The following is a 22407-nucleotide window of genomic DNA, read 5'->3' as shown; positions in this document are numbered from 1 at the left end:
ATTTGCCTCCATGGCTACTTTTTAGAATATTTCCCATCTCCAAAATCACCAAATCCATTTCCACTTAAAAATCAAATTAAGGTATATGGAATAATGGATCTCTATTAGTGTTCTCACTTGGAGAAGGAGTCTGAAGACCTCAGCTTAATTTCTCTTTGATCAATTACTAGCTATGTTACAGTGGATAAAGCATAGGGCTCTCCAAAAATGGTCCTAGAGTCAAAGGATCATGGATTTTCAAGGGTCCTTAGAGACCATCTCACTTAGAAGTCATCTTGCTCTCACTAGATGAATGTGGTACCTGAGGCCTAGAGAGTGTGTGACTTAATTAAGGACCAATGAGATTAAGTGAATTGACCAAAATGATTTGGCTCTACTCAAGATTTAAAACTAGGTCTTCTGACTCCAGATTTCATATTCTTTCTATTATGTCAATTATATTATTCAACTTGCTTGGTGAGATTTTCAATTTAGGGTATATATATATATATATATATATATATATATATATATAAATTATCAAGTCTTCACAGACTTCCAGCATCACTCTGTCCCCTCCACTCTATCTCAAAGGGTCAGCATTGTAGCAGGACATACAGAATACCAACCAATGTGAAGAGTCCACGTGATTAATATAGCTATAACAGTCCTAGAGTAGATGTGGCAAATACATGTCCCTTGGGCCATAGGTGGCTTGAAAATTAAAATGTAATTGGTCAATGTTTAACAAAATAAGAGGAATAAAGAAGACAACCATATAATATTGAATGGAACCACAGACAACAAACCAATATCAGGAATAAAGTTGTATACTCCAAATACCTCACCCTCTAAATTCATAAAGAAAACATTCCAAGGTAGCTGCTAAAAAGAAGAAAGCTCAAGTACACCAAAATATTTACAGCAGCACTTTTTTTTTGATAGCAAAGAATTGAAAACAAAGTTGATCACAGATATCATTGATTGGGGAATGGCTAGACAAATCATGGTACAAGAAATTAAAGGAATCTTACTGGGTTATATAAAATCATGATGAATATGCTAAATGCAGAGAAGCCTAGGCATAACTACATGAACTGATGAAGAGAGAAGGAAACAGAACCAAGAGAATAAGAGATAATAATAGCTACCACAATGTGTGAGAACAGCCTTGGAAGAATCAAAATTTCAGAATTACAAAGTGCAAGGATGGCTTGAGAGAAGATAGGAGAAGAAATCAACAAACTATAGAAAAGGATTGAGAAGGTCCTATGTGAAAGATCTGATCAGGAAGAGTATGATGCAAAATGAATAGTTGAGAAATTCCTTTAGAAAAGATGAGATAATATATAAGAACTATTAGAATCCTATCTAGAAGCATCGTGAAAGTCCAGAAAATTACTGAAGAGTCTTACTGTCTATCACCTGATGTACCATGCTGAAACTTCCTTGCAGTTGAGTCTTTAGAGACTATTCTGAGGGATGATGTGACAATGGATTTGTTGTAGCAAAATCTTCCTGGGACTGTAGGTAATACAGCCATCCTAAAGGAGCTCTGACTTATCTCACTGCTACTCATTAGCTGTGAGACTTTAGATAAATGACTTAGTTTCTATGGGCATTCAGTGATCTGAGTTTCCACCTTCTGCAAAGTGAAACAATTTGACTAGGTGATCTCTAAGTAGACTTGCTTCCCTGGGATCAGGTGCTACAGGACATCATGCACTGAGCTTGGAGTCAGGAAGACCTGAGTTCAGATGTAGCCTTGGAAACTAGCTGTGAGATCTTGAGAAAGTCACTTAACTCCTGTTTACCTTGGTTTCCTTTAAATGGAGATAATAATCACACTTCTCTCCTTAGGTCGCTGTGAGTCTCAAAGGATATAATTATTGAAAAGGGTCTTATGCACCTTAAAGTCCTATGAAAATGCTAGCTGTTACTATATTAAGGTTTTTTGACTGAAGCTGATTTCCCACCTAAGAACTGCTGATATCAAGGAGTCAGTGTGTTATACTGTCAAATCCAGAGAGATCAACATAGAAACAAATATAATTTTTATATACTGCTATTTTCTTTAAACAGCTGCAGATACTTTATCCCACTGGGGAACTTGGCATTACCATGGGCACATTCCAAAAGGCCCTGATGCATTCTCCCTCCTTAATAAAGAAAAAAGAAGAGTACATCTACAGCTTAATGTAGAAACAATCACATCAGGCTTCAGTTTCCTCATCAACAAAATGAGAAGGTCAAACTAGACAACTTCCAAGTTCCTTTTTACTTGAGATCCTATAGTCAAACTCTTCCCTCTGGCACTTTGTAGTTATGTGCTTCTTGCAAATTGCTTAAAACGAGGAAGGATCAGACAAGACAACTGCTAAGAACTCTCCCAACTCTACATTTATGATTTGGATTAGACTGATAAAGTCCTGTCTAATTGTTTATTGGTGATCTTATGAACTTCCATTGGACTGGAATCCTTGATCATAGTGTGCCCAACATCAGGGAGTGGAGCTAAACAGGAGTGGGAGGAGATCATACTCATTGGTAGAGGAACCTGACAAGAACTGTCCTCCCCACCCATTTTACAATTGCTACTCATGCTCTTGAGAGCTGTTTCATCCCAGTAAGTCCCTGTTCCTGTTTCTTCATGATGATTCTGAGTAAATTCTAAAATCCATTAATAAATTTATTTTCTAAAATGGTCATTATGAGACTTTAGTAGGAGTTATACTATTCTATAGTGAGGAAAAGGATTGAGAAGCAAAACAATGGATGGGAGAAAGGAAGAGAGAAGGGATAAGGGGAGGGAACCAGGTAGAGAGAGAGGAGGAGGAATAGCAGGATTGCATTCTCACCTGCAGTATTTTAGTGGTGTTCCAGAGAATTCACTTCCATCTGATGTAGGCTCAGATCGGTTTTCAAAGTCAGAAATGAGAAACACAGATAGGCTGGCATTAACATACCCAACCATGCATCTATGAGAAAAGCAAAAGTCTCTCAATTAGAACATTACAAAATTAACTCCTAATATGAGGTAGAGTCCTGTATTCGAGGGGTCAGGGATAATGACAATAATAATAAAATTTATATAGCACTTAATATGTACCAGCAGCTATGTGCTAAGCACTTTACTACTTTCTAGGACATTGCCTGAAACACAGAAAGATGAAGTAGCAATAGCTTTTATATGGTGTTTTTTAGATTTGAAAAGTGTTATCTGAATGGAGGCTAGTAATATATTAGTAAGGAAAATACTATTGTTATCCCTTGTCCCCCAGATGAGGAAACTGAGGGCAAAAGAAGATAAGAGATTTGCCCAGTCATGCATTATTAATAATAGTAATAACTTTATATAGTTCTTATTATGTATCAGATACTGGGCTAAGCACTTTATAATTATTATCTCATTTTATATTCACAACAATCTTTGGAAATACTATATATATATATATATATACATATATACATATATATATTAAAAATATATATATATATATACGGAAACTGAGGCAAATAGGTTGAATCTTGCCTAGAGTCACATAGCTAATTTGTAGAGGATGTAGGATTTGAATCTGGGACTTCCTGATTCTCTACAGCTAGGGCTCTATTTGCTTTACCATCTTGCTACCTTGAAAATAACTTGCCTAGTGTTGCACAGCTAGAGAATGCCAGAGGCAAGATTTGAATCCATGTCATCTTGATTTCAAATCCAGGTACCTAAAAATACAATTTTTAAATTATATTTTTTAAATTTAATAATTTTTCCTTCAAATTAATCTTTGATGTTATATTTTTATATTTATTTCATTTTATAATGAATCTGATTTGTTTATTTTCTGAATTCAGCTTCATTTCTATAGTTTCACAAATCCAAGTTATGTTCTAAAAGTAAAAACAGAGCTTTTAAGGTTTGATTTTTACATTTCAATCTTGAAATTTAATCTCTCCACCCGCCTAGAGACCTATGATGTACTGGTTTCAGGAACTCCTGGGAAGGAAGTTTTCTCCATTAATACAGAGAGATAATTTATAGTTCTAGAGGAGGAGCTTTATTTTTTAGACATTTTTGCATGTCCTAGACCCCTCAAAGTCTGGTAACATTTGTGTGTAACCCTTCTCAGAACAATGTTTTTAAATGCACAAAATAAAATAGAATAGATTACTAAGGAAACCCATTAATTTGAAATATAGACATATATATATATATATATACACATGTCTGTCATGTGTATATATGCACAAAACATATAATGCATGTGGTTATGGGTTATATACCTGTACATAAGTATCTATGTATCTATGTATCTAAATATTTCTCTATCTATATATCTCTCTATGTATCTACCTATCTCACAAGTAACCAATCTCCAGTTTAAGAAGCATTAGATGATAAATAACTTCATATTACAACAACCAGTGCAAGCTATCAATCTGCATATATGAATAGAAAATCTATTCCATTCTAAAAAGTACTATAATAGTTTTAAGACTTTTTTCAGTATGATACCATAGGATTTTATTAAATTTGTTATTCTGAGTACTCCTGGACTTCCAGGGAAACATGGTGGCAGTCTAGATGCGGGACACTTCCTCTCCCCAGCACTCACCAAAATAGACTACCCCAAAAGACCATTAAAACCATTTTAATAAGAATGGAGGGACCCTACAGTAGGGCACAGTATTGAATGTATGTGGGATTTGGGCATTTCCACACTATAAGAGGGTGAAAAAGCTCCCATCCAAATATGAGCTGATCTATCCTCCCCCACCCCACCTACGGAGCCAGAGTCAGAGCCAGTGCACACCAGAATCAGCGAGTGAGCGAGGGGCACCTCTAGAGAAAGCAAGGGGCACCTCTAGGTCCCTGGGAGCTAAGACCACCAAAGACCTACGCTGGAGAGCAGATACACCTGAAACTCGGGCAGGTGGGAGTGTAGACCTTGGGTGCTCAAAGCAATAGTGAGCCAAAATCAGTGAGTGAGTGAGGGGCACATTTAGAGTGAGCAAGGGGCACCTCTAGGTCCCTGAAAGCTGTCTAAGACCATCAAAGACCTACCCCTGAGAGCAGCTACACCTGAAACTTCAGCGGGTGGGGAAGCATAGACCGTGGGTGCCCCTGGGAAGGTAGTGCAGAGCGGTGAAAGACTGTGGTGATTCAAGAGCTTGCCCCAGGCAAAATCCTTATTCCTTAACTCCATACACAGAGAACCTGCCCAGCTCACTCAGATTTCTGACTAAAAAGGGAAAGTAAATCCCCACAGTGATGGCTAATTTAACACAGAAGGCCCAAAATCCCTCCAATAAAAGAAAAGAAAAGGCTCTGATCCTCAAAACTTTTTTTTGGAGGAAAAATCCAGGCTACAGAGGAAATGCAGGATGAAATTCAAATAAAGGCAAAACTTTCTAAAAAAATCCAAAAATTGTCCACAAGCTCTGGAAGAATTTAAATTGGAACTTATCAAAAAGATGGAAGTCTTCTGGCAAAAGAAGTGAGAAATGGTTCAAAAAGAAAATCAAAAAATTATAGCAGAGGGGGCAGATGGGTGGCTCAGTGGATTGCGAGCCAGGCCTAGAGACAGGAGGTCCTGGGTTCAAAATCTGGCCTCAGACACTTCCCAGCTGTGTGACCCTGGGCAATTCACTTGACCCCCATTGCCTAGCCATTACCACTCTTCTGCCTTGGAGCCAATAAACAGTATTGACTCCAAGATGGAAGGTAAAGGTTTAAAAAAAAATTATAGCAGAAAATCAAAAGATTAAAGCAGAAAACCAGGCCTTAAGGACCAGAATTGAGCAACTGGAAACCAATGATCTTGCAAAACATCAAGAATTAATAAAAACAAAGTCAAAAGACTGAAAAAATAGAAGAAAATATAAAATATCTCACTGATAAGGTGAGCCAGGAAAAGAGAGGAAGGAGAGACAAATTGAGAATCATTGGTCTACTTGAAAAGCCAGAAATAAACAGAAATCTTGACATCATACTACAAAAAATCATCCAAGAAGACTGCCCTGATGTTCTTGAACAAGGGGGCAAAATAGACATTGAAAGAGTTCATAGAACACCCTCTACACTAAACCCCCAAAAGACAGCTCCCAGGTATTTACATGCCAAATTCCAGAGTTTTCAAGCTAAAGAGAAAATTCTACAAGAAGCCAAAAAGAGACAATTAAGATACCAAGGAGCACCAATCAGGATCACACAAGACCTGGCAGCTTCTACACTAAAGAACTGCAAGGCCTGGAACACAATATTCAGAAAGGTAAGAGAACTGGGTCTTCAACCAAGAATCCATGAAAATGAGTATATACTTTGAGGGGAAATTATGGGCATTCAACAAAATAGAAGACTTCCAAGTATTTGTAAAGAAAAGACCAGAAATAAGTGGAAAGTCTGACATCCAAGCACAAAGATCAAGAGAAACATGAAAAGTTAAATAGGAAAAAGAGGGAAAAGGAGAAAAAAGTTTTTTATTCAAACTCTCTTCTTTAAGGGCTACAATTAGATCAAGTTATATATATTAATATGTGGAGAAAATGTTATTTGTAACTCTCAAAAATTGTGTTCATTATTATAGCAATTAGAAGAATCACTCATAGGAAAAGATTGGGGCATTAAGGGATATAAGATGATATGCAAAAAAAAGGAAAAAGGGTGGGGGGGGAATTGAAGATGGTACCAAGAGATACTTGAGGAAATAAAATAAGTAGAATAATCTTTTTCACACAAAGATACACATGGGAAGGGGAGGGGAAGAATACTCTTATAAGAAGGAGAGGAAGAGAGTACTAATAGGTAAAACTTAAACCTTACTCTCAGTGAAATCAACTCTGAGAGGGAAGAACATCTAGATCCATTAAGATCATGAATTCTATCTTATCCTACAGGGTAAGGGATAAGGGAAAACTAAGGGGGTATGGAGGAGGGAAGGAGAGGGGAGAGGGAACTTAATAGACCCTAAGAAAAACAAGAAGGGAACAAAAAATGAGGGGGCATAAAGGGAAGCATATCAAGGGAGGATATTAGGGGGATTGAATAAAAGTAAAACACTGGTTTAGAAGGATATAGAAAAAGAAGAAAGGACAGAACAAGGAGAGGATATCAAAATGCTAGGGAATACACAAGTGACAATCATAACTTTGACCGTGAATGGGATGAACTCACCCATAAAACGTACACAAATAAGAGTGGATTAGAATCCAAAATCCTACCATATGTTGTCTACAGGAAACACACATGAGGTGGGTAGATACTCACAGGGTCAGAATTAAAGGTTGGAGCAAGACCTATTGGGCCTCAACTGATAAAAAGAAGACAGGAGTTGCAATCATGATATCTAACAAAGTCAAAGTAAAAATAGACCTGATTAAAAGGGATAGGGAAGGTAAATACATTCTGATAAAAGGTAGTATAGACAATGAGGAAATATCACTAATCAGCATGTATGCACTGAATGGTATAGCACCCAAATTTCTAATGGAAAAACTAGTAGAATTGAAGGAGGAAACAGATAGTAAAACTATACTAGTGGGAGACCTGAACCTACAACAATCAAATTTAGATGAATCAAATAAAAAAATAAATAAGAAAGAGGTAAAAGAGGTGAATGAAATCTTAGAAAAATTAGAGTTAATAGATATATGGAAAAAATAAACAGGGACAAAAAGGAATACACTTTCTTTTCAGTAGCACATGGTACATTCACAAAGATTGACAATATACTAGGTCAAAAAAATATGGCATACAAATGCAGAAAAGGAGCTATAATAAATGCAACATTTTCAGATCATAAGTCAATAAAAATAATGATCAATAAGGGTACATGGCGAACCAAATTAAAAATTAATTGGAAATTAAACATTATGATTCTCCAAAATCGGTTAGTGAGAGAACAAATCATAGAAACAATTAATAATTTCATTAAAGAAAATGACAATGATGAAATAGTCTTTCAAACTCTATGGGATGCAGCCAAAGCAGTACTTGGGGTAAATTTTATATCCTTGAGTTCATTTATTAACAAATTAGGGAGGGCAGAGGTCAATGATTTGGACATGCAAATCAAAATACTTGAAAGAGAACAAATTAAAAATATGCAGAAGAAAACCAAATAAGAGATCCTAAAAATAAAGGAAGAAATTAAAATTGAAAGTCAAAGAATTTATTTAATAAATAAGACTAGAAGCTGGTATTTTGAAAAAACAAACAAAATAGATAAAATACTGGTCAATCTAATAAAAAAAAGAAAGAAGAAAAGCAAATTAACAGCATCATAGATAAAAAGGGAGAACTCACCTCCAATGAAGAAGAAATTAGGGCAATCATTAAAAATTATTTTGCCCAATTATATGGCAATAAATATGCCAATCTAGGTGATATGGATGAATATCTACAAAAATATAAATTGCCTAGATTAACAGAAGAAGAAATAGAATTCTTAAATAATCCCATATTAGAAAAAGAAATAGAACAGGCCATAAAAGAACTCCCTAAGAAAAAATTCCCAGGACCTAATGGATTCAAAAGTGAATTCTATCAAACATTCAAAGAACAGCTAATCACAATACTATACAAACTATTTGACATAATAATCACAGAGGGAGTTCTACCAAATTCCTTTTATGACACTAATATGGTACTGATTCCAAAGCCAGGCAGGTCAAAAACAGAGAAAGAAAACCACAGACCAATCTCCTTAATGAATATAGATGCAAACATCTTTTTATTATTATTATTATTAAACATTATTTTATTTGGTCATTTCCAAACATTGTTCATTGGTAACAAAGATCATTTTCTTTACCTCCCCCCCCACCTCTCCCATAGCCAACACACAATTCCACTGGGTGTCAGATGTGTTCTTGATTTGAACCCATTTCCATGTTGTTGGTATTTGCATTAGAGTGTTCATTTAGAATCTCTCCTCGGTCATATCCCCTCCACTCCTGTAGTCAAGCAGTTGCTTTTTCTTGGTGTTTTTACTCCCACAGTTTATCCTCTGCTTGTAGATAGTGTTTTTTAGATCCCTGCAGATTGTTCAGGGACATTGCATTGACCCTAATGGAGAAGTCCATTACCTTCGATTGTACCACAGTGTATCAGTCTCTGTGTACTATGTTTTCCTGGTTCTGCTCCTTTCACTCTGCATCACTTCCTAGAGGTTGTTCCAGTATCCATGGAATTCCTCCACTTTATTATTCCTTTGAGCACAATAGTTTTCCATCACCAACATATACCACAATTTGTTCAGCCATTCCCCAATTGAAGGGCATCCCCTCATTTTCCAATTTTTGGCCACCACAAAGAGAGCAGCTATAAATATTCTTATACAAGTCTTTTTCGTTATTATCTCTTTGGGGTACAAACCCAGCAGTGCTATGACTGGATCAAAGGGCAGACAGCCTTTTATCGCCATTTGGGCATAGTTCCAAATTGCCCTCCAGAATGGTTGGATAAATTCACAACTCCACTAGCAATGAATTAGTGTCCCTACTTTGCCACATCCCCTCCAGCATTCATTACTTTCCATAGCTGTCATGTTAGCCAATCTGCTAGGTGTGAGGTGATACCTCAGAGTTGTTTTGATTTGCATCTCTCTGATTATAAGAGATGTAGAACACTTTTCCATGTGCTTATTAAGAGTTTTGATTTCTTTGGCTGAAAACTGCCTGTTCATGTCCCTTGCCCATTTATCAATTGGAGAATGGCTTGATTTTATTATGTATAATTGATTTAGCTCTTTGTAAATTTGAGTAATTAGACCTTTATCAGAGGTTTTTATGAAGATTGTTTCCCAATTTGTTGCTTCCCTTCTGATTTTAGTTATATTGGTTTTGTTTGTACAAAAACTTTTTAATTTGATGTATTCAAAATTATTTATTTTGCATTTGGTGACTCTTTCTAAGTCTTGCTTGGTTTTAAACTTGTTCCCTTTCCAAAGGTCTGACATGTATACTATTCTGTGTTTGCTTAATTTTCTTATAGTTTCCTTCTTTATGTTCAGGTCATTCACCCATTTTGAATTTATCTTGGTGTAGGGTGTGAGGTGATGATCCAAACCCAATCTTTCCCACACTGGCCTCCAATTTTCCCAGCAGTTTTTGTCAAATAGTGGATTTTTGTCCCAAAAGCTGGAATCTTTGGATTTGTCATATACTGTCTTGCTGAGGTCACTCACCCCTAGTCTATTCCACTGATCCTCTTTTCTGTCTCTCAGCCAGTACCAAATTGTTTTGATGACCGTTGCTTTAGAGCATAGTCTGAGATCTGGGACTGCAAGGCCCCCTTCCTTTGTATTTTTTTTTCATTATTTCCCTGGATACCCTTGATCCTTTGTTCTTCCAAATGAACTTTGTTATGGTTTTTTTCTAATTCAGCAAAGAAGTTATTTGGAAGTTCCATGGGTATGGCACTAAATAAATAAAAAGTTTGGGTAGGATGGTCATTTTTATTATATTAGCTCATCCTACCCAGGAGCAGATAATGTTTTTCCAATTGTTCAAGTCTAGTTTTAGTTGTGTGGAGAGTGTTTTGTAGTTGTATTCATATAGTTCCTGTGTTTGTCTCAGGAGATAGATTCCTAAGTATTTTATTTTGTCTAAGGTGATTTTGAATGGGATTTCTCTTTCTAGTTCTTGCTGCTGTGCTGTGTTGGAAGTATATCGAAATGCTGATGACTTATGTGGGTTTATTTTGTATCCTGCAACTTTGCTTAAATTGTTGATTATTTCGATTAGTTTTTCAGTTGAATCTCTAGGATTCTTTAAGTAGACCATCATGTCATCCATAAAGAGTGATAACTTAGTCTACTCTTTCCTATTTTAATGCCTTCAATTTCTTTTTCTTCTCTAATTGCTACTGCTAGTGTATCTAGTACAATGTCAAATAATAGAGGTGATAATGGGCATTCTTGTTTCACTCCTGATCTTATTGGGAATACATCTAGTTTATCCCCATTGCAGATGATATTAGTTGATGGTTTTAGATATATACTGTTTATTATTTTTAGGAAAGAGACTTCTATTCCTATGCTTTCTAGTGTTTTTAATAGGAATCGGTGTTATATTTTATCAAAGGCTTTTTCTGCGTCTATTGAAATAATCATGTGATTTTTGTTGGTTTGCTTGTTGATGTAGTCAATTATGTGAATGGTTTTCCTAATATTGAAACAGCCCTGCATCCCTGGTATAAATCCTACTTGATCATGGTGAATGACTCTTCTGATCACTTGCTGGAGTCTTTTTGCTAGAATCCTATTTAAGATTTTTGCATCTATATTCATTAAGGAGATTGGTCTATAATTTCCTTTCTCTGTTTTGCCCTGCCTAGCTTTGGAATCAGTACCATGTTTGTGTCATAAAAGGAATTTGGTAGAACTCCCTCTTTGCTTATTATGTCAAATAGTTTGTATAATATTGGGGTTAGCTGTTCTTTGAATGTTTGATAGAATTCACTGGTAAATCCATCAGGCCCTGGGGATTTTTTCTTAGGAAGTTCTTTGATGGCCTGTGGGATTTCTTTTTCTGATATGGGATTATTTGAGAATTCTATTTCTTCTTCTGTTAGTCTAGGCAGTTTGTATTTTTGTATATATTTGTCCATATTGCCTAGATTGATATAGTTATTACCATATAGTTGGGCAAAGTAGTTTTTAATGATTGGCTTAATTTCCTCTTCATTGGAGCTGAGGTCCAGCTTTTCATTCTTGATGCTGTTAATTTGCCTTTCTTCTTTCCTTTTTTTAATTAGACTGAGCAGTACTTTGTCTATTTTGTCTGTTTTTTTAAAGTACCAGCTTCTAGTCTTGTTTATTAGTTCAATGGTTCTATCACTTTTGATTTTATTAATTTCTCCCTTAGTTTTTAGGATCTCTAGTTTGGTTTTCTGCAGGGGAGTTTTAATTTGTTTGTTCTGAAGTTTTTGATTTGCATTTCCAATTCATTGATCTCTGCCCTCTCTAATTTGTTAATATATGCACTCATGGATATGAATTTTCCTCTAAGTACTGTTTTGGCTGCATCCCATAAGGTTTGAAAGGATGTCTCACCATTGTCATTTTCCTCAATGAAATTATTAATTGTTTCTATAATTTCTTCTCTAACTGGTTTGGAGTATCATATTATTTAATTCCAATTAATTTTTGATTTGGCTCTCCATGTACCCTCACTGATCAATATTTTTATTGCTTTATGATCTGAAAAGGTTGCATTTATTATTTCTGCTTTTCTGCATTTGAGTGCCATGTTTCTGTGACCTAGTGTATGATCTATTTTTGTCAATGTGCCATGTGATGCTGAGAAGAAGGTATATTCCTTTTTGTCCCTATTTATTTTTCTCCATATGTCTATTAACTCTAATTTTTCTAAGATTTCATTCTACACATTTACCTTTTTCTTATTTATTTTTTGGTTTGATTTATCTAAATTTGATAGTGTTTGTTTCAAGTCTCCCACTAATATGGTTTTACTGTCTATTTCCTCCTTCAATTCTCCTAGTTTCTCCTTTAGAAATTTGGATGCTATACCATTTGGTGCATACATGTTGATTAGTGATATTTCCTCATTGTCTATACTCCCTTTTAACAGAATGTATTTACCTTCCCTATCCCTTTTGATCAGGCCTATTTTTGCTTTGGCTTTGTCAGATATCATGATTGCAACTCCTGCCTTCTTTCTGTCAGTTGAGGCCCAGAAGGTGCTCAGCTCCGTCCCCGTGCTCAGCTCAGCCGTAGCCCCGTGCTCAGTGCAGGATTCCCCTGTGAAATGGCCCTTAGAGGTCATTTCCTAGCAGTCTTTAGATCCCAAGGACCCTGTTGTGCCTCCCCAGACAGAGATGTTCCTCACTTTGCTTTATTAATTCTTGCTGTTTTACCAGCTCACCTTCTTCCAGTTACTTATTTCTGGCCTTTAGGGACTGGATTTGTTTTTCAGCTTATTCTACCCTTTTGTTAGAGACTTCCAGCTCTTTCTCCAATTGTGAAGTCTTGTCTATCAGACTGCTGATCTCTTTCTCCTATTTTTCTTTCCAGAAGGTTTCCATCTTTTGGGTAAGCTGTCCCAGTGAGCTCTTTGATACCTTACTCTGGTTTGGTGGGGGAGGTGGAAGGGAGGAAGAGTGGCTCAGTTCACGTTTTTGTGCAAGCTTTTCCTCCTTCTTATAGTGTGGAAATGTTCAAACCCCATGTACCTTCATTTCTGTAGGGTACTGGAGAGTCCCTCCGCTCTTCCAAAGGTGATTTTTATGCTCTTCTAAGGTAGTCTATTTCACTTGGTGCCGGGGAGAGGAAGCGATTCGTGTCTAGATTGCAGCCATGTTTACCTGGAAGTCTAGATGCAAAAATCTTAAATGGGATACTAGCAAAAAGACTCCAGCAAGTGATCACAAGGTTTATTCACAGGTGGGATTTATACCAGGAATGCAAGGATTGTTGAATATTAGTAAAAACATCCATATAATTTACCACATCAACAAGCAAAACAACAAAAATCACATGATTATCTCAATAGATGTAGGAAAAGTCTTTGACAAAATACACCACTCATTCCTATTGAAAACACTAGAAAGTACAGGAATAGAATGGTCTTTCCTACAAATAATAAACAGTATATATCTAAAACCATCAGCAAACATCATCAGCACTGAGGATAAGCTAGACACATTCCCAATAAGATCAGGAGTGAAACAAGGATGCCCATTATCACCTTTGTTATTTAATATTGTACTAGAAATACTAGCAGTAGCAATTAGAGAAGAAAAAGAAATTGAACGTATTAAAATTGGCAATGAAGAGACCAAGCTATCACTCTTTGCGGATGATATGATGGAATACTTAAAGAGACCTAGAGAATCAACTAAGAAGCTAGTGGAAATAATCAACAACTTTAGGAAAGCTGCAGGATACAAAATAAACCCGCATCAGTCATCAACATTTCTATTTATCTACAACACATCTCAGCAGCAAGAATGAGAAAGAGAAATCCCATTCAAAATCACCCTAGACAATATAAAATACTTAGGAATGTTTCTGCTGAGACAAACATAGGAACTATATGAACACAACTACAAAACACTTTCCACACAACTAAAATTTGATCTGAGAAATTGGAAAAACATTAATTGATCATGGGTAGGAAGAGCTAACATAATAAAAATGACCATCCTATCCAAACTTATCTATCTATTTAATGCCATACTCATCGAACTTCCAAGAAACTTTTTTACTGAATTAGAAAAAAAAAACATAACAAACTTCATTTGGAAAAACAAAAGATCAAGGATATCCAGGAAAATCATAGAAAAAAATACAATGGAAGGTGGCCTTGCAGTCCCAGATCTCAAACTATACTATAAAGCATTGGTCATCAAAACAATTTTGTACTGGCTAAGAGACAGAAAGAAGGATCAGTGGAGTAGAGTTGGGGTAAGTGACCTTTAGCAAGACTGTCTATGACAAGCCCAAAGATCCCAGCTTTTGGGACAAAAATCCACTATTTGATAAAAACTTCTGAGAAAATTGGAAGCCAGTATGGAAGAGATTAGGTTTGGACCAACACCTCACACCCTACACCAAGATAAACTCAGAATGAGTGAATGACTTGAACATAAAGAAGGAAACTATAAGTAAATTAGGTGAACACAGAATAATATACATGTCAGACCTGTGGTAAAGGAAAGACTTTAAAACCAAGCAAGACTTAGAAAGAGTCACGAAATGTAAAATAAATAATTTTGAATACATCAAATTAAAAAGTTTTAGTACAAACAAAACCAATGTAACGAAAATCAGAAGGGAAATAAACTGGGAAACAATCTTCATAACAAAAACCTCTGACAAAGGTCTAATTAATCAAATTTACAAAGAGCTAAATCAATTGGACCCAAAATCAAGCCATTCTTCAATTGAAAAATGAGCAAGGGACATGAATAGGCAATTTTCACTTAAGGAAATAAAAACTATTAATAAGCACATGAAGAAGTGTTCTAAATCTCTTATAATCAGAGAGATGCAAATCAAAACAACTCTGAGGTATCACCTCATGCCTAGCATATTGGCTAACATAACAGCAATGGAAAGCAATGAATGTTGGAGGGAATGTGGCAAAGTTGGGACATTAGTTCATTGCTGATGTAGTTGTGAATTGATCTAACCATTCTGGAGGACAATTTGGAACTATGCCCAAAGGGCACAAAAAGACTGTCTGCCTTTTGATCCAGCCATAGCACTGCTGGGTTTGTAACCCAAAGAGATAATAAGGAAAAATACATGCACAAGAATATTCATAACTGTGCTCTTTGTGGTGGCAAAAAATTAGAAAATGAGGGGATGCCCTTCAATTGGGGAATGACTGAACAAATTGTGGTATCTGTTGGTGATGGAATACTATTGTGCTCAAAGGAATAATAAAGTGGATCAATTCCATGGGAACTGGAACAACCTCTAGTAATTGATGCAGAATGAGAGGAGCAGAACCAGGAGAACATTGTACACAGAGACTGATACACTGTGGTACAATCGAATGTAATGGACTTCTCCATTAGTGGCAATGCAGTAATCCTGAACAACACAGAGGGATGTATGAGAAAGAACACTATCCACATTCAGAGGAAAAACTGGGAGTAAAAACACCCAAGAAAAACAACTGCTTGATTACATGGGTTGAAGGGGATATGATTGGGGATGTAGACTCTAAATGAACATCCTAATGCAAACACCAACAATATGGAAATGGATTTTGATCAAGGACACTTGTAATACCCAGGGGAATTGCACATTGGCTATGGTAGGGAAGGGGTAAGGGAGGGAGGAATATAAAATGATATTTGTAACCAAGGAATAATGTTTGAAATTGACCAAATAAAATAAACAAAAAGGAAAAAAATTAATTTGTTATTCTAATGTGAGAAGCATAGTGAAATGAGATGTCTTTGAAGTGAGGCACACCTGGGTTTAAGTACCTCCTCTGACATGTACTGTCCATATGGTCCTAGACAAAGCATCCACATCCTCATTGGTTGAGTGAACTAATTGCATGTCAGTAATTTTCCAACATTGTAAGTGGCAAAGCAGTTATCCAATGTCAAATTTCATTCTAGAACAAGGGTTCTTACCCTAGGATCCACAGTCCCACTTTGACCTTCTATGGGAAAAATGGTTTTTCCCTTCATCAACCTTTTACTTTTTTTGTCTTTCTATGAATTCATCTTATTCATTTAAAAACATTCTGAGACTGTCAAGAGGGAGCCATGCCACAAACAAGGGTAATAACCCATGTCCTTGAGATGATAGGAGCCATTGGTGTTTGAAGAGGAGAATCGATGAGAGTTGTATTTTAGGAATATCCTGGTAGCAGTTATGTAGACAATCAGTAGGAGAAGAGAGAATGTGGAAGCCAAGAAATTCAATTGGAGGCTCTTGTAATACTCCAGGTAAGATGTGATAATGGTCTAAACTGGGAGTGGTAGCCATATGAATTGAGAGAGGGAAAAACACACAGGTGTTTTGATAAGTTCCAACTCCTTAAAAATGCATCTACAATTTTGGGTTTAATTTGCATTATCATTTTCCCATTACTTGTTGAAGTCTAGGAAATGGATTAAACAATGGATTAGCCCCTGACATATAATTTTCCACTTTTGAGCTATAAATGTTCACAAAGAAAGTTTAACCATTAATTTTCTCCAGTGGTTCCAGTAGCTCCAGCCCACATTGGGTCAATGTAAAAGGAAAAATGTGTTGTTAGTTTCTGACAACAATGTTATGGTGCAGTTAATGCCATAGGAATAATGTTATAAAGATCAAATCAGCAGAATGACAATGGAGTTTGTGATTTTACAGTATTTGACTTTGTGATTTTGGGGTGGGGTAGAATTAATCAATGAATGAAGGAAAGCCCTTAGGCAAAAGTGATATTGTAAAATCTCTCATTTAGGGTATGTCTATATGTCTTGGGATAATTGGTCTTTAGGCCCTATATCATGATCATGATGATAATAATAATAAATAACCACAACACTTAAGTAGCTCTTTAAAGTTTGCAAAGCACTTCATATATAGCAACTCATTTGATTCTCATAACAGCCCTGATATAAGGAAATTGAAGCACAGAAGTTAAGTGATCTGCCCAGGATCGTAAGTAGGCTAGTAAGACTCTAAGGCAGAATTGGAACTCAGGTCTTCCTCTCTCCAAGTCCAGAGCTCTATCTTCTATTTATATAGGTGTGGCAGTGTTCTCCCATCTCCATGAATCTGTCCAGGTTCCCTGGATGCTTGTACCTCTAAAGATGCCTTGTATCTCTTTGCTTGACACGTGTTTTGAATGCAGCTCTAGTGGTATTGTGTATATGCCTTTATAAGCATATCTTTCTTTTAAACAAAGTGGCTCTTCCTTTTCAGTATATGAAATTCAGGGAAATGCCTTGCCAGTTACCCAAAGAGCAAGATGGAAAGTGGGTCCAAAGGGTGGAATCAGATACTTAAAGTGTTTTCCCATCTACACTAAGTAATTTTATCTGAGCTGTAACTTCCTAAATAAGATAATAAGTAGTTCATATTGGCACTACTCTAATTATTTTAAGGAAACAGCTTTGTCAACTATAAGTTATTTATGACCTGAGACCATTGCTTTTAGGCTCAAATACAAACGCCTTTGTATGGAATGCCCCTTACAGTCCAGCCCCAGGCTACCTTTCTGGACTTATTAGACATGATTTCCCTTCATATGGGTTATATTATGGCCAAAGCAACCTGCTTGTAACTGTTTGGAAGCAACATTTCTCCCTCCCACCTCTGTGCTTTTGGCCCAGGCTATGTCCCATGCCAGTGATGCATTTTCTCCTCACATCTAAAACTTAAAATCTCTCAGCATGGAAGCTCCATTTTGATGTTCCTAAATGAGGTCTTTTCTGAGCCTCACAGTCACTGATGTTCTCCCAAATGACTCTGTATTTATCTCACATATATATGTGCATATGTGTGTATCATATATACCTTATATATGTACCATACATGTGCATACATACACTACATATATATGCATTATATGTGTGTATATATGTGCACACATGATATATGTATAATTTATATATATATGTTGTTTCTACCATGGAATACAATCTTCTTGAGTCCAGGTACCATTGTTCTTGTGATTTGCACCTGCTCAATAATATACACTTAATAAATGCCTGCTGATTGATAAATGGGAACTACTATTACTGTTTTGTATCATCAGAACTTCAAGGTTTTGCTCCAGTGTTTTCCCACACACTATGTTTCCATTCTTCATTAACTTCCTTGGTTTCTTTTCTTAAAAACTCTTCCCTTTTGACATAGAAATAATTCTAAGACAGAAGAGCAGTAAGGGCTGGATAATTGGAGTTAAGGCACTTGCCCAGGATCATACACACAGCTAGGAAGGTTTCATCTGAGGCCAGATTTAAACTTGGAGGTCCTCCCGACTCCAAGGTCACTGTGCTACCCAGTTGCCCCTGCTTTTCCTTTCATGAGAAGGGCAGCTAGGTGAATAGAAAGCCAGGTCTGGAGTCAGGAAGATTCATTTTCCTGAGTTCCAATCTGGCCCCAGACACTTCCAGGATGTTTTCCTGGGCAAGACACCTTAACTTATTTGCCTCAGCTCTCTCATCTTTAAAAAGCAGGAGAAGGAAATGGCAAACCATTCCAGTGTCTTTGAAAAGAAAATCCCAAATGAGGGAATCACAACAACAACCACAAGGAAATTAGACAAAGCAGCGAAGTGACTTTTGTGGAGTAGGGCAAACTCTGACAATACTTACTACTGGGCTAGCCACAAAACTTTCCCTGCTATCTGTGGTTAAAGGAAATGAGATATATTTGCAAAGAGCTGTTCACACTCAATGAGTCTAAAAGCAAAGTCTAGGGGATTAAGCGTAGTCGCTGTGATAGCTGACAGTTTGCCTCAAAGGAGGGTAGAAACTCTAGAACTTTACAGAACAAGTCAGCATAGTTTAGCAAGTATTAATTTAATGATTATTACATGTAGGGCATCTTGATGAATATTTCTGTCCCAGAAGAGTAACCAAACCTCAAAACATTTGAGTAAACACCTGTGGTCTAATCTGATCAATTCCCTATCCTATCTCAATGGTCAAAATCGTTACTGGATGATTCAGAGAGAGCATCATTCATGGTTTTCCGGGCCCTGACCAAAGATCATCCATTTATTCATGTCAGCTCAATTTCAAACATTAATTTCCCTTGGGTAGGAAATTTTGTCAGACCTTGCCAATATGAAGAAACAGACACGACACAGAACTTCTTTTCAAAAAACACGTATACAAACATACAAGGGAGAATGTGGCATGTCCAAAGGAGAGAGATATTTGTGTATGAACTTGTTCTAAGTGAGGGGAAATCATTAACCCTTTTGAGAAAACATTACAAAGAAGCAGCATAATATGGTAGAAAGAAGAAGAAGGCCTCAGAGAAAGGTAAAGGTCATTTCAATTCATTTCCAAAATGTATTAAGTATCTTCTCCATACAAAGCCAGAGAGGCAGCATGGGGACAGAGAGAAAACTGAATGAAGAATTAGATAGATCTAGATTCAAACCTTGCCTCTACCATTAATTGTACTATCACTGGCCATTTATTTTTTTCCATTAGTGACTCTGCTTGCTTTCCATTCAAGGGAATATCATGACTCCCCCAGTCTAAGACTGTCTGCCCTTTGATCCAGCCATAGCACTGCTGGGTTTGTAACCCAAAAAGATAATAAGAAAAAAGACTTGTACAAGAATATTCATAGCTGCACTCTTTGTGGTGGCAAAAAATTGGAAAAAGAGGGGATGCCCTTCAATTGGGGAATGGCTGAACAAATTGTGGTATATGTTGGTGAAGAAATACGATTGTGCTCAAAGGAATAATAAAGTGGAAGAATTCCATGGGAACTGGAACAACCCCCAGGAATTGATGCAGAGTGAGAGGAGCAGAACCAGGAGAACGTTGTACACAGAGACTGATACATTGTGGTACAATCAAATGCAATGGACTTCTCCATTAGTGGCAATTCAGTAATCCTGAACAACTTGGAGGGATCTACAAGAAAAAAACACTATCCACATTCAGGATAACTGAATTCAGGAAAAACTATGGGAGTAGAAACACAGAAGAAAAACAACTGCTTGAATACAAGGGTTGAAGGGATATGGCTGGGTATGTAGACTCTAAATGAACATCCTAATGCCAACACCAACAACATAGAAATAGGTTCTGATCAAGGACACATGTAATACCCAATGAGATTGCGTGTTGACTATGGGAAGGGAAGGAGGAGGGGAGGGAGGGAAATAATATGATTCGTGTAACCAAGGAATAATGTTCTAATTTGACTAAATAAATTAATTTAAAAAATAAAAGCAAAAGGAGGTTCAGAAGCTCATGGAAGAAAGATATTTCTTAAACATTAGAATTGGGCAACTAGAAGTTAATGACTTCATGAAACATCAAGAAAAAATAAAACAAAATCAAAAGAATTTAAAAAAAAAACTGAAGAAAATGTGAAATACCTCATTGAAAAAAACAACTGACCTGAAAAAAAAAACTCAGGAGAGACAATTTAAGAATTAATGCACTATCTGATAGTTACGATAAAAAAGAAATCTGGACATATAATATAAGAAATTATCAAGGAAAACTGCTCTGATATTGTAATAGTGAGGGAGAATTAGAAAAAGAAGGAACCAGAGAGCAGCTGTTTGGATTCTAAGTTCTGTGTAATACTTCCTCTTTCTTTCCACTAAGTTGAGCAGCTTTAATGGAGTCAGTCAGTCAGATCAGAGGGTAAGTCAACTTCCCAGAGCTTCCTTCTTTTGATGGATTGAAATTCCCTTCCTATTACCTAGCCTCTGAGTCAATTTCTGTTGTGACTCCAAGTATCTAATTTATTTGATATATAGGTTATAGATGGAATGAGGACATGAAGAGTAGGGCAAAGAAAGAAGGGACAGAGAGAAGAAAGGAAGGTCCATACTACTTCTTTTTTACTACAACTTTTGAGAGCTTGACCAAAGAAATCTCTCCAGGGAGTATGCTCTGAGTTCCCTGAAGGGAAAAATAGAGTCTCTATTCCAAATGTTGGCTTCAGTTGGGCACTGATATCTTCATTCAGTTCAAACAGAAAGGATTTAGAGATGAGTACTTTCTTCTACACAGCTCCCCACAGAGTCCCAGATAAGAAGAACAGATCTTTCTGGATCCAACAGCTTTTTTGAATCTTCATGAAACTCTCCCATCCCCTACAGGTCCTGAAGGTTTCATTTGCCCTTCCTTTGAAGCATCCCTTCAAACTTCAGGTTTCTCTTGCTTTTGGTCATTCCCTTATTCACAATATTCTTTTTTAAACCCTTACTTTCTCTCTTAGAATCATTACTGTGGATTGGTTTGAAGTTAGAAGAGTGGTAAGGGCTAGGCAATGGGGGTGAAGTGACTTGCCCAGGATCACACAGCTAGGAAGTGTCTGACGCCAGATATGAACTTAGTACTTCCTGTCTCTAGGCCTGACTCTCAATCCACTGAGCTACCCATCTGTCCCCTGTTCTGATATTCTTGAACAAAAAAGTAAAATAGAAATGGAAAAAATAAAAAAAAAAATCCCTCCAGAAATAAAACCCCAAATGGGAATTCCCAGGAATAATATCACTAAATTCAAGAACCTGCATGCTCAAGAGAAAATATTGCAAGCATCCAGAAAGGAACAATTCAAATACTATGGAGTTACAGTCAAGATTACACAGAACTTAGTAGCCTCCACATAAGAAGAATGGTAAGAGCTAGACAGTGATTTCAAGGGCTTTGATGACTTAGTTGCTTCATAAGTAAAAGATAGATAAATGCTGGTGGTGAAAGGGAGTGAAATCCAGAGGTTTAGTTGGAGAATGTGTTGAATCCTGCTGGGATCAGTTTTGAAAGGAATGTACTTGGCCTTAGAAGTGAGGGTAAGAATTAAGAACCATCCATCTCCTGAGGTAAGAAAGTTTCAGACTCACCCTATTGTTACGCCTTCCTCAACCCAAAGTGATTTCCTTCCTTAAGGGTTTAGCGTTTAGGAGAAGTATAAACCAGCTGGTTGAATAATTATTGTTGAAAGTTTGTTCCAGTGGAGCCAGTTTAGCTTACCATTTCAAAGTCAATATAATCAGAAACTAGAGATGAGGACTGTCTGTGTCCCTTTTTAGGCAGTTAATATGGGGAATTATACATACAGTAACCATCACACATACACTACCATCGGCCAAACAGATGGAAGAAACCAATAAGAAGGTTTAACAGCTGAGATGGCGACACAGCAAAGCACTGTGGAGTGCTTAGGGCGTGTTGGAGCACAAAAGACAACATGGCCATCCAATGCAGCTGAGGAAGTCTCCAGTTGTAACGACTTTTCACGCCACTGG

General features: G+C 36.7%; 1 protein-coding gene across 2 annotated transcripts in view; it reads right to left on the bottom strand.

The window, feature by feature from the left end:
• Positions 1-22407, bottom strand: part of ANO4 (anoctamin 4) — a 475191-nt gene that overhangs the window by 20380 nt on the left and 432404 nt on the right. For both annotated transcript variants that reach the window (XM_007503277.3, XM_007503279.3), the window contains one exon: positions 2838-2957. In XM_007503277.3, coding sequence (XP_007503339.1) covers positions 2838-2957 — 120 coding nt within the window. The remainder of the gene's footprint in view (positions 1-2837; positions 2958-22407) is intronic.

Source organism: Monodelphis domestica, chromosome 5 (genome assembly GCF_027887165.1).
Source record: "Monodelphis domestica isolate mMonDom1 chromosome 5, mMonDom1.pri, whole genome shotgun sequence".
Classification (NCBI taxonomy): Eukaryota; Metazoa; Chordata; class Mammalia; order Didelphimorphia; family Didelphidae; genus Monodelphis; species Monodelphis domestica.
This window is presented reverse-complemented; position numbering and strand designations above follow the sequence as displayed.